This window comes from Opisthocomus hoazin, chromosome 7, assembly GCF_030867145.1.
Source record: "Opisthocomus hoazin isolate bOpiHoa1 chromosome 7, bOpiHoa1.hap1, whole genome shotgun sequence".
In the NCBI taxonomy this organism is placed as follows: Eukaryota; Metazoa; Chordata; class Aves; order Opisthocomiformes; family Opisthocomidae; genus Opisthocomus; species Opisthocomus hoazin.
In genome coordinates this window covers 22,334,693-22,352,369 of record NC_134420.1, presented here as the reverse complement: position 1 = coordinate 22,352,369, position 17,677 = coordinate 22,334,693, and the positions used below count along the sequence as shown (strand labels likewise).

Sequence of the window (17,677 nt, the reverse complement as noted above, 5' to 3'; positions counted from 1 at the left end):
AACACTTAAGCAACAAAGAAATTTGGGATTTCTTGGAAGATAGGGACAGTGCAGAAAATGTACTTCAAATGTATAAATCCATAATTTAACCTTGGATATTTCATGCTACTCTTGTCATCACATCTTAGGACACAGGAAAACTGGAAGAGGCTTTTTGAAAAGGTGGGGAGAGTAAGTAGACAATCAGAGGAGTGAAGTCACTTCTGTATGGTGACAGACTAGATAGACTGACTTTCTGTACCTTGGAAATGAGATAACCGAGAGAAGATAGGGTAAAGCAAATAAAATAATGAATTACACGAAGAGGGTGAATGTGAAACTATCTTTTCAGTAACTCTTGGCATACAAGAATTAAAGAGTTTGTGTTAATGTCTCCAGGCAGCAAGTCTAAAACAAAAAATAAGAAACTTTTTCATACAAACAATAATTAAACAATCCGAGACACTGCCACTAGATGTTGTAAAGGCCAAAAGTTTAACTGAGTTCAAAAAGGGATTAATGGCTACTTTTGTTTCATGAATTGTAAAATCATCCTGCTTAGACACAACTTCTGCCTTAGGAAGTTCCTAAACCACTAATTGCCAGAAGATGGGAAGGAGGGGTTGTGCAGCTCTTGCCATGCCTCTTATAATCTTTCCTTATGCATCTCCTAATGGCCATGTTGGGAGCAGGATAATGGGCTAGACAGATTTGTTTTGTTTTGGTTTTTTTGTTTGTTTTTTTTTTGTCTGACCCATTATGGCTGTTTTTATTCTGTAGGCGTAGATTTTTTTCTTTTTTTTTTTTTTTCAGTAATGGGGAGACAAAATGGAAAATTGCAACTTGTTTTTGGAGTTCAATAAATGCTATCTGGAATATGATTCTTAACAGCTAATTAGAAATGATCACAGTTTTTTCTTTCTTTATTTTAATATATAAAAAATTAGTCTACAAAATCATGTCCTGACTGGTTAGGAAGATTTTCACTAAATGCAGAGACATGTGGATGAAGGTGAATCTTTTATGTATTTCACTCGAGTAATTATGATATATGTGTATTTTAAAGAATAATGTGTCAGAAAAGCTGACATAGTGAGCAGGGGGAGTTTTCTGTCGTTCGTCTGTCAGAGAGGAGGTGAATAGTATTATTTTTGCCACTGTTGTGAGATGAGAAATATGAAGTTTCAGTGACACAACATCCTAAATTCTACAGTTGTACTTCTGACAATTAGTAGGAATAGAGGCAAACAAGGAGAGTTTCTTTAACATCTGTACCTTATTTGTACAACTCTATCATCCTCTTTTCTCCTCAGACTGAAGATTGACTTTTGGGATTTAAAAAAATGTGAACGATTATTTGTTTTTTCCAACTAACCTTCTATTCTAGGTTTTTTGCATGTGAATTTATAATATAGGAGTTTATTTGTACCTACTAAATAGATTTAATCAATTATTATAGTGCACTTTAGAAACGAAAAATATATTTGTGTCAAATGATTTTATCCTGTACTGCATGCAAACTATACACTTTGTTATAAATCATGTTCTCAAACTTCTAAATTTGTTATTTTTGTTTATTAGGAAACCTTGCTTCAGATCCAAAAGGTCAATAAGGAGACTACATACAGCAAAAAAATCAAGCCACAATCGATCATGAAATGCAATTACACAATATTCAAAGCTGAGTGAAATAAAGACCTTAAATAGCAGTAGCCTGTAAAATTTAAAAATAAAAGTAGTTTTGTTGTATATTGTGAAAAGGGGGATTGGATTAATGAAAATGATCTCTTGTATCTGTTGATTTATATGAAATTATACTTCGGATGATCCTCCTTTTTGTATTGTATGTTAATAAATTTTGGTTACTTGTGGAATATTACTTCAGTGGTCTGGAAGGAGAATTCTTGAGTTCAGCCAGTGCTCAGTGTATGAATGGAAGCATGAGAATGAAAAAGGCCTTCTGCCTTGTCATCCTTAGCTTGACTAATGTAGTTGAAGATTTTGTTCTAACAGTAAGGCCCTACATAACAGCACAGAGCATTAATGCTGTGATGCTGGGTTGCAATAAATCATTATCTGGATTAAAAGAACAGCGGCCATAATATACATTTTCTTTTTGTCCTTTCTGGTATAACATCTTATAAAACTGCAGCATGTATCCAGAAGGTTGACAACAATCTAGTACACTGTCAGACTAGCTGTAGCATACCAACAGAAATTTGGAAAAAAAACAATTAGTCTCAGTCTCTCTTGCTTTCACTTAGCTTCTTTTTCATCTTTCAACTTCACTACTTCGGTATTTTTCAGTTTCAATTTATCCTTAGCTAGAGGAAGAGACACTAATGTTTTGAAATATTTCCTGTTAAGAAAAATTGCCAAAAATTAAGACTGAGTCTTCAGCTGATGAAAACTGTCAGAAAAACTATTTTATTCATTGCAGATCAGAAATCTGAAATTCTTGCTGGATAAAGTCCCCCTTTTGGAAGTGTGTTATGTGTCCAAATATTACATTCATGGTCATGCTTGTGTTTATAAATTCTGCAGAAACTCTTTCAGACATATAAAAATCAAAATCTCCTATGCCGTGGACACTTGCAGTGATTCTTTGAACTCTTGGGCTCCTGCTTTGCTTCATTACCAGTGAATGATATTGTGTTGAGAGCGGATTTTAGCTTCACGTAACTGTCGTTCAGATTTTTATATATATACGTATTATATATGTACTATTGACAGTAAAAATGACTTTTTATGTATATTTATGTATATATTAACCAGAGGAACTGGCCTCTTCTGAGGACTGGGGAGGGGAAATGTAAACTGAAATAATTTGGACCCACTGTTAAATCTGAAAAAAATTTTGGAGGGTTAATTTGTGGAGATGGACAATGTATATTCTATCCTTGGTTTTGAAGCAAGGTTCAGATGGGACCCCATGGCAGAGGCGATGCTCCCTCCCTGGGGAGCTCCCTCCTGTAAAGGGAAACAGAGGTCCAGCCTTAAGTATGGTAGGAGAGAGTCAAAATACAAAGATGGGAGCCTGCATTCTGTGCAGACAGCCTGAGAGAATGTAGGAGGCAGCAATGGGCTAGGCAGGCCTTGGAGAGAGGGAGCAAATTTCCAGGGAGTAGAAGGGATCGGGGTGCTGCTGCTAAGGAATTCCCTGAGCTAACTGGAACAAAAGCAGTAACCATATCCTGTCTGCCAAGACAAAGTAGGTAAGGATGAATGCGGTGGTGCAAATGTCTGACCTAGGGTCCTATGTCTGACCCTTACATACTGTTACATATGTGTTAATAACACTAGTCACGTGTAATAAAACCTGGTTCTGTATATGTGTATGGTTGGGGTGAGGGTTAAGGTGTTTTTTTATTAGGATCTGGGCACCTCACTATAAGAAAAAATTCTAGGCAACTCTGTCTCAAGGCAGCAGTTCCCTCTGGGAAGAGCTCAGTGCAGCTTCTGCCTCAAGTACCGCGTTTTGCTAGCTGGAGGGTGCAAGGGCACAAAATGCAGTCCCATTGCCCTTGTGTCAGGATATACTCATCAAGGAGTTTGTCAGCCTCACTGGTTCAAAGCGTATTTGATGTAGTGCAAAAAACGGGATTTGGAAGTCAGATGCACAAATTGTATAGAGAGCAGTGAGAAATAGGGGGGAAGGTAAAGGACTGGTCAGGAAGTAGAATCCAACTGAGGTTTAAGGGATTATGATACGACAGAAACGGATATTACTGACAGTACTGATTGCTGTCTTGGTTTGTCTGTGTCAGTGTGGGTGAAAGGGCTTTGGAGAGATGCTGCAAGGTAAAGCCTTTTCTGTTAAGTGTCTAACAGGCAAAGTGTCTAGAAAAAGCTGTCAGTACAGTCCCATAAACAACAAGAAACCACACTCATAACTTTGCTTCTTCATCACGTTAAACTCTGAATGTACAAACTCTGAATGTCCCCAGAAAGTATAGTCTAAACTTCTCTTGTTTACTTATCTCTAATCTCTACTGAGTTTTTTCACAAATAATTTTATTGCAGGGTAAGTGGTGTACAGGTGATTACAAACCCAAAACCTGTGTTTGGAATAGCAAGCTAAGCATGTCACTGTGTTACTACAAGCAAATTTTTTGTTCAGTTAGTTGCCTTTTGTCAATCGGCTGCAACCTGGTAGGTGGACGCAACTGTATTGTATTGATAATGGTTATTCTAAGGTTGTTTTGCTTCACCTCATTCTTCCTTCTCTTTCTCTGCCTTCTAGCATGCACTTAATTCAGGTGGATTCCGTTCAGCGATGGATGGAAGATTTGAAGTTGATGACAGACTGTGAATGTATGTGTATTCTTCAGTCCAAGCCAATCGGTATTGAGAAAGATGAACAAAATGAACTTATCCTTTCCTCACAATATAGTACATGTGATAACTTGCAGCTGCTACTAAAGAGAGCTTGGATCATAAGCACAGAGTTGACCAGGATTGCTCAAAAGCTAGAGAAGAACAGATGGCAGAGAGTTCACAGCATGACAGTAAGAGTCAACTGTCACGTACGTTCAATGATAAATGAATACAATACATTCACCAGGAATTCTTCAGAAGAAATGCACCAGGTAGGATGCCTTACATGATGTCGTGTTTGTCTTGTTTAATTTTTCTGTTGTAATAATTGAAGCTTATCTTAATCTGTGAGATATTCTTAGTCACTGATACTGGTCCCTTGTTGAAGAATTTGTAACCTCTGTTCAGCTATCGAAGCATTCTTGACTTATTTTGGATCCTATTTTATCATAGACCTGATTCTGAATGTTAATAATATTGACAAATTACGCTGAAAAAAGTTTTGGTTTTGAAGGCTACCAGACTAAAGTAACTAGATGCCCCATTTGCGAGTTTTTATCTCTACTTGTTTTATGCACAAAAATAGCAAAAGGATATGCATAGTATATATGTTTCTGGAGGGTTATCACCTAATTATCATAAGCACACATTATTTATTTTTAGAAAGCAATTGTGCATGTGGATATTGCTTTAAAACCACTTTCTCTCTCTGCAGTTTGAAAAACTTTTAATAGACAAGTGTTCAGAATTTACAGCATTCACAGAAAGGTAATTTAAATTTTCTAGTTGAAATATTCATTTTGCTGTTTTATTATGTTGTAGAATTTCTAATGAGAAGTACAAATCTACTAACACCCTCAAATGTTTGAACTAGGCCCCCGCAGCTCTGAAATGCATTCTAAATTTTAGCCTCTGGTGGGTGAAGTGGTGAAGTGAATTGCTTTTATCTAAACTACATCTTAACGAAAGGTGGGATCTGCTGTTGCACAAAGAGCCTGACATAGACACAAAGCTGCATGCAAGTGGATTTTTCAAGGCTTTTAGACATCAAGGGAGAAAGTCTGGCTCTAATGATCAGCAACGAAGTTCCGTTCAAGTTCTGTGGAGACAAGATTTCAGCTCGTGTGAAAACTTAAGTTGCAAGATTGTTGTACTATGTGTTCCTGCATGCACATATCCATGTATTAGTAACCAAACCCAAATAAAGACACATACCTTTAAATTGTGTTTGCAGGTTTACTCAGCTCAGTGCACCCCAGAATGCTGAGACTGGAAAACAAGAATCTCTTTATAATTTTTCTCATGATATTTCCCCTGCCTAATATAAGATATCCTGTTTCTTCCAGCACAGTTCAATCAGTCTTTTTTGATTTACTTTAAACACCGTGCAAGTCATCCTGCTTGGGGGATCATCAGGGAAGAAAACTCCATCTAATTATTAGGAAAGAATACTTCTTTAGCACTACTGCTTTTTGCCAGACCCACACAGCTCAGACCTTACTTTTATATTCTATCATGAGACACACTGATTTAATGAGAGCTCCGATCTGCCCCAAATAAGCCCTCTCCCCCCTTGTCTGTTTGATAAAAAGTTGATATAGGTGGGTGAAAGACAGGGAAAGCTGAAAAGGGGACCTACTATGTACGTGGAGACACTGATCAACCAAACTATGTCGTCCATTACAGTGGCCTGCCTGGATGGAATATATTTTGACAATTCAAAGGAATGCATTTATGTAAGGAAGTTATTAGTTATTTCATTTTAATTGTACAAAGTTTTCCATTTTTATTTAATTTCTTCATTTACAGCCAAATATCACTGGTTACAGTATAGCTATACTAACTCTGCAAAGCTGTTGTACGTAACCTTTCTGCATAGAAGGCCAAATTTTACTTTGAGTATGCTGTTTAAATTTAAAGGAACTTTACTCATCTGGGCAAACATTCATTTTGGGTGCTTATCCTGCGCTCATTAAACTATGGCAGAGAAGGTAAAGAATTGAAAATTATCAAAAGTACTTCTTTGGTCATGAAAGATGGATGGATGATGGATATACAGAGCTGCAGCTGAAATGCAGGCATCCTGGAGTGGCTGTAACTATAAGCACAAGTGGAAAATAGCAGAGTTATACTGCTATAAACACAGCATCTGCAGCAAAATTTGTCCTGCAGTCTGTGAAGTAAATTGTGATTCCAAAATGATTCATTGATGTCCACTGCTGTCCATTGATGGTATACAAGAGATTCTTGTTTTCCAGTCTCAGCATTCTGGGGTATACTTACTTTGTATAGATAAGGCTTTGATTAGAGTCTGGTGTGATGCTAATGGCACAAAGGCAGTGTCCTCATGTGAGCAGTTGAATTCACATTATATCACCATTATTAACACAGAGCTCACCTGTGACAATCAGATTGATATAATTATCATTGTCTATTGCAACTTTTCTCCTTCATCCTTTTTCTTTCTCTTTCTTTTCAGGTGCCTACAAACTGAAGATGAACAGATACTGAAGTCTATGAAATCTTGTATTAATGAAACGCTCACTACTGTAGCTCAGTATTTTGGCCAGTTAATAGATCTGGTTTTAACACATGAGGCACAGGTTAGTTTAAGAAAAAAAAGTTTTTAAGAATTGTTGACTCTTGAACAAAAGCATCCATTAAGATGAGGATTATAATTACAGCTCTCAATTTCCAGCAAATTTATGATCAGTAATTCAAATATCTTGCAAAGAGATTTAGATGTTTGTATTCTCAAATTCTCCAATAACCTCAAATCTCAGACACAATGGTCTTGTGGCTCAATATGTTCCTTACTCCTCCTGATAGGCGTCCTTCATTGCAAGTTACGTAATTTCTGGACAGTGTCTTGTTAATAACACCTTTGGACGCTTTTTCTCTTCCTTTCATGCAGACGCTGCTTTTCTTCAGAAACCCTCAAAAAATTCTCTCCTGCTCTCAATGATTCTCATTAAAAATTAAACTTTTTAGAAAATGTATGTATAGCAAGTATGTTATTACAGCAGACATTTTAACCAGTGCATGTCTTACACTCTAGGAAGTAGTGATAAAATACAGTGTTGTGTACAGGCTATACGTGTGCATGTAACCTTCCAAAAATGGTGCTGTGTCATTGGAGGCATAATTTACAGCTTCCAGTGGTGATTAAAGGTAGATAAAGATACTGAGTGGTTAGGCTGAGACCTCAAATGCATAAAATTTTTTCCATTAAACCATTCTTGCAATAATAGCAACTTGCAAGTCTACCCAATCTATCTTGACTTATACTAGTTTATTTCTCAAGATCTCATTAGTAATCCCTTTGCACCCTCTAATCTTTCTCAAATATTAAATCCTAAATGGAATTATGCTCAATGAATTTGCACATATTTTAAAGGTGATGTTATGCTGAAATCTTATTTTGTCCCTACAGAAAAAAGGGAAATGAGAGGCTTAGTGGTGCGGAAATAGTTAAGTAGTATTTACTGCAGTGCTAAAACAAAATGAAGACATAGTATTGGTTAAATTCTAATGTACCTTGATGCATTAAGATAGGCAAAAAAAAACAAGTTGTGGCTCTTTCAGAAACATCCCTTGTAGTTCTAAAAGATTATTGCTAGGAAGAATCTGCAGAATACATTTGCAGAATTCTAGTCAAACTAGCAAGCTACTTGATAACACACTTTGGTTAGGATTTATGAGAACTAAATGAAATACGACACATGAGTTGAAGTGTGTAAATAAATGTGCATATTTCAAATTCGGTGACTAGGTTGTGGTTGTTTTGGTGCTTATTCTTTTTAGTCTGAAGAGCAGTTCTTCATTGCTAATAGTTATGTCTTTGGGCACTTTGACATCTACTGACACACCTGAAATCATAGTCCCTTTTCCTTTTAAGGGAGCAGAATTAATTACTCTGCACCATCTTGTGTGCATTTGTGTGGCTGAAGACTTAGATCAGAAATCATTAATAAAAACATTTTTAAGAACCGCTTTCTAAGCCATTCAGTCAGGCTGCGTACCCACTTCTGCCATTGTCTGTGTGTAGTTCGCTGCTCTGGAGCAGACTGAAAATCTGTGTGACAGGGCAGAACTCTCAGCTTAAATTGTGTACTTCAGAGCTTTCTTTTCCAATTAATGTATCAAGATTTTATTCAGGATAGGTTCATATCAAAATGTGAACTGATAAGTTACGTCTTTTATGGAACATTTTTCTAAGGGGAGATGCTAAAGGTGGGAGAACACAACCTCTTAAAGGAAAGATAATGGAATTTTGTATCAGTAACTGTAAAATGTGGGATATTTCATTGCACTTCTTTCAGAGTTTGATTAAATATAAAAATGCTTCTTCCTCCTAGCAAATATGAGTAATTCTTCCTCTAATAATGGTTTGTACTTTCAGCAAGAGTAAAATTAAATAAACTTCATGTTCTTCTGACAGCTGTGTTTCTCTGTGAAGTTGCAGTGGCACACATGCGAAAGAAAGATAGCTATTAACAAAGATAAAAATATTTAACCTGTTTCATACATTGGAGAAATAAAATATATTTCTCTACAAGAATTCCCTGTACTAGTCGATGGCATTTGCTGTGTATATGGAGTATAGGGATGAACCCAGGGCCTTAGAAAGTCATGTTAGAAAAGATATAGCAATATTCCTTATAAAGTAGGTGGAAATCTTGTATCACCTTGTGATACAGCTTCAGCACTAAGACAATTAGTTGTCCTCTGAAAATTTTAGTTCAATCCCAGGCCAAACCCAATAATAATTTAATAAATATCTCGAGTTTTTTATTGAATGTTCTCACACACATACCTGTTCTCTTGCTCTATTCATATTTACTTTTAAATATCACTATTTGTGGTTACATCTATTCAATGCAATGATAAATGTGTTAGTGATCTCAGTTTGACTCCTGCCTATGTGTTGTTTTTCCTTTGCTTTCTCGGAGTGAGAAGTAAAATGATATGGATTAAACAAACTAGACTTTCTACTCCATCTTATCTTTAAATATAACACTAATATTTTTCATTGGAAGTAAATTATGTTTATTATCTTGTGTCACACAGAACCTGCTGAGACAAATAGAATTGTCAGATAGTGTGTATATCACCGAGTCAGCAATTAACAGTTTATTCAGCCTTACCCAGGAAGGTGCTCATCTGTGCCGCATCATAGCTAAGGTAAGAGGATTTATGGATTAATTCAAAATAAACTAGTGATACAAGTACACGATTTTACTTAACACAGTAGTGGCTGCAAGTTTTGAAATGTACAGTACAAGATGAAATACTGTATTTCAGGAGACAAATAATCTAGGTTAAAGAACAACAAAATTTACTCTGATAAACTATTTCTTTTCTTGCACTGCTTTTTACAAGGCTTACTTACTTACAATCTTTCTGTTAGATTAAAATTCAAAACCAACCAAACAAAAAAAGAAATAAAGCCCACAAACCCCAAAATCTTTAATTCAATAAAGCTCAATGCACGTGCAAGCAACTGCCATAGGACCGTAAGCTCCAGCAGGCATTGATTGAACTACAGTTGTCTTTGTGTCACCTGATGTCTTACCACTCACTTCAGCATCTTGGGCATTACTTTAGTGTCTCTCCTGACAGTACTTTAAGTACCAGCCACAGAGGTGGAGAGAAACTTCACAACCCGCCATGTATATGGCTGACAAGTACTCAGAGAAACAGTAAGGTTTTTCAGCTGTGTGTACAGAGGAGGTTAGAGACGTTATTAAAGATGTAATTTAAAAAAAAAATACTTTGTATACCTTATTTTCCTTTTACAGAGGAATGTCATTACTGTTACTTCTGGCAGTGTGTGTTCTCATTCACTGAGTAGTTGATGCTAACTTTCGCTGCAAACGAATCATTCTGCCAAGATCAATGCTACTAGCAATCCCTGCTGAGTTTGCACCTTTGAGGACATTTAAATCTTGAAAAAGTGAGAAAGGCAGGGCACTGTGTGAGGTCGAGGATAGGATAATCACAACCGCACTGTGTATAAGAAGAAGAAAATTTCCTTTCCCAAGCTTCTGCTTGTGGAGTGGTGTGCCATTCCCTTGTCCTGCTCAGAGATAAGGTTAAACAGGCATTTGATTCATTTTATTTCTGATCTGCATTTAGATGGAGGTTTGCACCATAAAAAGTATTGCTCTGTTCTGAAGGCTGTGAATGAGGTAGACTCAAAAATGTGTAGTGGATCCTGGCAACAGCCTGAGAGGTTTAACTTTTTCTAAACTGATATTTGAGCTCCACTCAGTGGTATCCAAAAACAATGTTAAAATGTTAAGTATTGAGGAAGGACAGAACTAACAAACTGAGGAAAATTGCTCTTGTGTTTTTTTAACATTGTGTGAATTCCATAACAGTTTAGTTTAGCAAAAGTAAAGTATGACCTTCCATAAATCACTAAATTAATTTGTTGTGAAAACCTTGATGTGTCACAGGTTTACAAGGGAAGAAATGCACCCCCTTCTGCAAAGAAACCTAAGTGGTTGCCAAATTACAGCAGTGATTGCATCGCAGGTGGGAGAGGAATTGTAACAGACCAGAATTTTTAATTCAGTCTCTTCAGTGAGTTAGCTACGACAGTGAAAGTGCAGTGTGACTTTAAAAAAAAATAAATTAAAAAAAAAAATCTAAATGACACTCATGAGGGTGAGAATAGATTCAATTTTTGTAAAGATCTCCAAATCTGCCACAGATACAGAAGTTCTCTTGAGAGTTGTCATTACCTTTGTGAAAACTAGCCAGAGAAGTGGAATATTTGTTTATACTGAAAGCAAAACTCAACAGATTTGTTTATGTAAACTTGAAGTTATATTCTCCATGACATTTTGTGATCTTGTGGAATGCTGCTGTTAGCTTTTTTTTTGTCCCAAGCTATAAATCAGAGCTCTCAAACACACCAAAATCTTGGACATGTGAACAAAGAACCACAACAATATTCTAAAGCTACAATATTATAGAAACTGGTTTCTTGCTTTACATTTTCGTAAGGATTTCAGTCTTCTCTCTCCCTCTATTCCCCCATCAGTAGTTTTACCAAAATTTAAAAAGTCTTTAAAATGCTAATCCCCATGCTGAAGTATCACCTATAATTTAATTCCACCTGGAGGCATTTTTTGACTTTTTCTTTCAGTATGTAACTTTGTAATCTGCTGTGAAAGAGTCATGTTGCTGACTCACCCTGGCAGCCAGCTAGTCATTCTCACTAGCTGACAGAAGGATAAAGACTTAAGATCTCTAACACAAAAGAGTAGTAGCAAGGGCAAGGTAAGAAATGAAGGGGGAAAGTCTAAATAATAATAAAAATCCTTGAATTCTGAGCTAATAGAATAACCAACGCTGAGCTGTGAGTTTCAAACCATAATATGTAGTTATCATCTACAAGCAACTACACTGGTGGCAGCATAATGGAAACTCCACTTGTTTAGATAATTTTAAAAGCAGAAACAGAAAATGAGGAAAGAAAGACCCAAGTAGAACACTTGTTGCAACTACCAGGGAAAATTTTAAGTCACATTTCTGTCTGCAGATTAGTTTCCTACCTTTGGAACCAAACATTGCTGAAATACTCATCTGTCAAGTCTTATGACAAATTCTTAAGCATCAAACAATATGACTAACTTGCTGTATCATTGCCTGGGGTTGCATTGCAGAGATGTATTCACAAAAGTCTTTTTTTGCTACATTATTGATGTATGGAATTATTTTTTATTATGTTATAGATGTATGGATTTGATGGATGGACTGTTCAGTGAATGAGAAATTGATCACTAGTCTTTGGATGTGACCATCCAGCCAATGGTTCAATGTCCAGATGGACATTGGTGACATGTTGTGTCCCTCGGGTCCGTACTGTCACCAATACTGTTTAATGTCTTCATCAATGACATAGTGGGGTCGAGTGCACCCTCAGCAAATTTGCAGACGACTCTAAGCTGAGTTATGCAGTTGACATGCTTGAGGGATGTGATGCCATCCAGAGGGACCTGGACAAGCTCAAGAAGTAGGCTCATGTGAACCTCATGAGGTTCAGCAAAGCCAAGTGTAAGGTGCTGCACCTGGGTCAGGGCAAGCCCTGGCATCCAGACAGGCTGGGGGATGAAGGGATTGAGAGCAGCCCTGTCAAGAAGGACTTGGGGGTATGGGTGGATGAAAAGCTTAACAGGAGCCAGCAGTGTGTGCTCACAGCCCAGAAAGCCAGTTGTATCCTGGGCTGCATCAAAAGCAGCATGGCCAGCAGTCGAGGGAGGTGATTCTGCTCCCCTGCTCCGCTCTGATGAGAGCCCACCTGGATTCCTGTGTCCAGCTCTGGAGCCCTCAGCACAGGAAAGACATGGACCTGTTGGAGCGGGTCCAGAGGAGGGCCACAAAAATGATCAGAGGGCTGGAACACCTCTCCTGTGAGGAAAGGCTGAGAGAGTTGGGGCTGTTCAGTCTGGAGAAGAGAAGGCTCTGGGGAGACCTTATTGTAGCTTTTCAATACTTAAAGGGGGCTTATAAGAAAGACGGGGACAAACTTTTAGTGGTGCCTGTAGCGATAGGACAAGGGGTAATGGTTTTAAACTGAAAGAGGGTAGATTCAGACTAGATATAAGGAAGAAATTTTTTTTATGATGAGGGTGGTGAAACACTGGAACATGTTGCCCAGAGAGGCTGTAGATGCCCCATCCCTGGAAACATTCCAGGTCATGTTGGATGGGGCTCTGGGCAACCTGATCTGGTTGAAGATGCCCCTGCTTACTGCAGGGTTGGTGGACTAGATGACCTTTAAATATCCCTTCTAACCCAAACCATTCTATGATTCTATGATTATATCTATCAGATTTTGATCCTGAGATCTATCATATTAAAATTTTATCAATTAGTTTTGGGTATCAAAACTCTGTCTTCATGTTCTGGGAGCAGGAGGAGACACTAAAACTCAGAAATTATGAATTTCGAGTGGACTTCAGCACTATTATGTTTCTTTGACTGAATGGTACTGTTCACCCATTTTACCAATTTCTGTGTATTCCTGTCTGATGGAATAGTTTTGTCATCATTGCAAAAGATACAGGGGAGAGATCTTGAAAAACATGAATACATTCTGGGGAATGCTGAGAATCCAATGAGGGGTGTATTTTTGACTAGCCATAGAATCCAGCTCAGTATTTCCTACCTATTCCATATTTCATGTACACTTCTCTCGGTTCATTTCTTGTGATCAATATTTAACAGCTTGGTAATGGCACACAGGGCACAAAATAAACAGTTTAGATTTCCTCCTGACAAATGCAGTGATGAATCACTTCCTGTCCATCAGAGGCAAAAGCAGGGTGCCCATTTGTCATTTAGAAAGCTTGAAGCCAACATCACTTGAGTTTTACTAGTGCTGTGCACACACTTCTGCTTATTATGACTAAAGCAGAGAATCAGATCATCTCTGATTCCACTGAACTGTGGGGGCTTTCAAACTGATAACAAAAAAAAAAAAAAAAAGAAAAAAAAAATCTAAGTTATGTTAGGTTTGGGGACAATACTCTAATGGTTTTTTTTCTGTGTTTTTCATGGGTAATTTAATTACTACTTGGGTGAAATATCAATATGCTTTCATGGAAGGAAAAATACAACTGAACCTTTTTTGTGAGTGTACTGCCTTTTTTTTATTTTAAAGGCTCATAAATGTCGTTTTGCAGTAGGCTATATATAGCAGTACTAGATATAAAACAACTCATACAGAAATGTGCACTTCTTACAATTCCAGAAGCAAATTTTTCTTTTAGCAAACCTCAGTAAGCCTACTGTTTTCACTGATCTAAGAGAAATTACATATGCATGTGCAAAGACATAATATAAAACTTCTCTCTTGAAAATATATTAAGGTGTTAATTTGCTAATTTTCTTCTAAATTGGTACATATTTTTGTTAGGCTGAAGAGATAGCTTTGCTTGGTCTATTATTCTCTATTCCAGCAGAACTAGTACAAAAATGTAGAATTCTGAAAACGAGTGAAATCTGAATTGTAATGCAGAGGCTTTATGTCAGTACAACCTATTGACTGTTGAGTTTTCAAATAGCACAAATGGTTGAGGAGAAAAAGACTATTTCTGTAAATCTGAAAAATATTTTTATATAGAGGCTAATGAAACAGATTTAGAAAGAAGGATGTATATTACACTTGGTCTTTGATTCCAATTATTTTTAATTTAGTAGTCTAATCTGAATACTTCAGCCTGAGATCTTTCATGTGTCACTAATATTTTATATACTTTCTTCATTATATGTCTGCTCCTACATAATATAAGGCATCTGTAGTCTACTTGATGGCATAACATTTTGAAATGTAGGACAATCAAAAATAAAAAAATCTGCCACATGAAGCACATGCATTATCTGTGTTTAATTATATTTTTCCATTTATTATGTAAACTTTGCTAACACTTATGTGTTTACAAGCTCTGTTAGAAATGATTAAGAATGTATCTGTACTCAAATCTTTGTCATTATTGCCATATTTAAAGGAAAAATTGTAGGAATGAAAATTTTGTGTGTTAAAGAATGAAGATATGAATTGAATCTGTATAGAATCTGACACCTGTTTCCACATTATTTTCAGTAGCTCTTCGACTAGATGACCTTCTCTTTCATATTTTAGTGTTAAGTAAACATTGTATGGAGCTGAGAAATGTATAGGAATGGGAAACATATGCTAAAAAAATCTGTTTTGAACTAATAGTATATGGTTGAACTGTCACTGAAATGTCACTCTAGTTGCTGCCTATTGATAATTCTTTGTAATTTTTGCATGAATGTCAAGTTTAATTTAAATTGTGCTTGTAATTGGTAAAAGTCAATCGGTTAAGCACAGCTCCCACTGAAGCTATATTACTTTTTCCTCGCTTAGTGTATAAGCATTAATCAGCTTGAGTTCTCTGTGTGAGCTTAGCATCCTCTTTGTTGGTGTTGTGATGATAGCTAATTTGGATAAATTACTAAAGGAATCTGCTCCCCATCCCTATTTCTGTTCAATACTAGGGAAATGTTCAGTGCTGCTTTTCTTAATTTTGCTTTTCCCTTGCAGGAAGGAGGTGTGGTTGCTCTCTTTAAGGTCTGTCGCCAGGATTGTTTCAGGTGCCTTTATCCCCAGACACTGAGAACGCTGGCATCCATCTGCTGTGTAGAGGAAGGGATGCACCAGCTGGAAAAAGTAGGTACTTCAGTGTTCCTTACCGACTGTCATAAAACAGAGAAGTCCTGTCTTTAATATCTTCTATGAACTGATAACTTGGTAATGTTTGGTACTGTGCTCCATACTACCCTCATTTTCTCTGTGCTGAACACATCTCCAGTCTTTACAAAATTAGTCCCAGCAATAACATCCTATTCTGTTGCTTGCACAAATAAGCTTCCTACATGGGGATAATTTTCACAGAACAGGTAAATATGTTAATGACTACATAAAATAAACTAGGGAAATTATTATTTCTGGGCTCTCTGAAGTGTTTGTTTAGAAAATCCGATGTTTCAAATAACCCTTAAAATACAGAAAGCTTTACACCTCTTTAAATCCTTTCCTGAAGCTCAGGTAGGGCACTGCTTGTGGTACTGCAGTAACTTGTGAGAGTTGTAATTGCACAGAAAGAACTGGGAGAGGTATAGCAGCTAGCCAATAGAAAAATATGCCTGCTAATCAGCAACAACTCTCGTAAAAGCCAGTTTTAACTGGGATGGCAAACACCAAAACATTATCCAGCTAAAATTATATCAACTGCTTAGGCTCTATTCCTTTCTCACTCTCACTACATACTGCTGTGTTTTGGAAAACGAACACTTCTGGTCACTGAATCATGATCTCATCCTTTGTATTTCATAAAACAGTCATCTTCCACAGCTGAATAATGGCCTCTTCAAGTTAATGATAAATGATTTCTCTGCCATTTTACATTGACGTATCTTGTAATTTACTGCCCTGAATTCAAGCAAACTGTGACAGAACATCTGCAGCAAAAAGAAGTCTCTGAGCTTACAGTAAATGAAGATGACTTAAATTTTTTTTTGACATAATGCTGGTTCAGACTGACACCAGAATCAGTCTAAAAGGATCTTTCATTATGTCCACTATAATAGTAGAATTAATAGAGTTAGAAATTGAAAAGATTGATTCAGCTCACCTGGTCCAATTCCTGGCAGTGTCAACATGCATTTCTAATATGACCCATATCAAAGCTGATGAAGCAGGAGTCCTAGAAAAAGTGATATTTCTCAAGCTCATATGTCTTTGATCTACTTTAATGTTGATCACAAGTAAAATTGCTCAGGGTAAACTTTGTCACAATCAGGATTGGAGTAGGGTTTAAAGGATTTTTGACTGAAATCTCTACCACTGGTTTCAGTAGTTCATTTTTCACATGGGCCTTCAATTCCTGAATCACATCTTGGTAAAACCTAAGTCTGCAGCCTGAGGGGCTGGACATTAATCCCACTCACCTGACTGTACCAACAGGTTTGACAGGAGTATTTGGTTATTGTTTTGTCAACTTCTTTGCCTAAAATTGTGTTGCTGAGAATCCATATGTTATGTGGATCCAGTGCATGCCTCGGTTTCTTGTGGTGGAGGACGGGATGTTTCATGTCAAAAGAAGCAAAGACTTTTTCTCTGAAAGGTGGGTAATGTCCCTCCAAGTGCTAATGGAGATTAAACAACACAAACTAGTACAATGCTACGTCATCGGGAAATAATCTGTCAGCTGGTGACAGCCCCAGTTTGCCAATTTATAGAGCTGAAGCAGGATAGTAAATAAGAAAGTTTTTATATTCTTTGTACTCTCTTTTCACCCTTCTTGTACACCTACTTAGAAGCGGCAAGATATTCTGACCATAGAGAATCAATGGAAAGTGTGTGACTTGGATGACAAGTATTTTGATGTGAACAGCACTCAATTTTTTTTATATTGTTGTCTTTAAATAAGAACGATCTTTTTTTTCAAAATTTGAAGTACTCTTGCAAACCAAAAAAGAGAGTTAACAATATTAGCATTCCTTTCATTACAGAAATTACCATAGGACTTCTTATCTGACAGAAAGAGGAGCTTCTATTATTCAACTAAGAACCTGGGTAATGGTGAAGCATTTAATTTGCTCTAATGTGAATATCATTATGCCACCTAGTGCATTAAAACATCAGTGCAATTTGAACTTGATTTTTGATGACAGAAACCTCATTCAAACAAATAAAGCTTGCCCTCCAAACAATTCAGATTAGGTAATTCAAGATTAAAAAAATTTTTAAAACCCCCCAAAACCCAAATAAACCCCATCCTACTCTATTTTTTTATTAGATTTCACAACCATTAAAGCATTTAAAAGACCAATTAAAAGC

General features: G+C 36.8%; 1 protein-coding gene across 1 annotated transcript in view; it reads left to right on the top strand.

Annotated features, from left to right (window-relative positions):
• Nucleotides 1–17,677, top strand: part of INSC (INSC spindle orientation adaptor protein) — a 159,450-nt gene that overhangs the window by 87,993 nt on the left and 53,780 nt on the right. Inside the window, exons 3-7 of the mRNA XM_075425762.1 lie at nucleotides 4,223–4,568; nucleotides 5,012–5,064; nucleotides 6,776–6,899; nucleotides 9,367–9,480; nucleotides 15,380–15,505. Of these exons, the coding sequence (XP_075281877.1) occupies nucleotides 4,223–4,568; nucleotides 5,012–5,064; nucleotides 6,776–6,899; nucleotides 9,367–9,480; nucleotides 15,380–15,505 (763 nt within the window). The remainder of the gene's footprint in view (nucleotides 1–4,222; nucleotides 4,569–5,011; nucleotides 5,065–6,775; nucleotides 6,900–9,366; nucleotides 9,481–15,379; nucleotides 15,506–17,677) is intronic.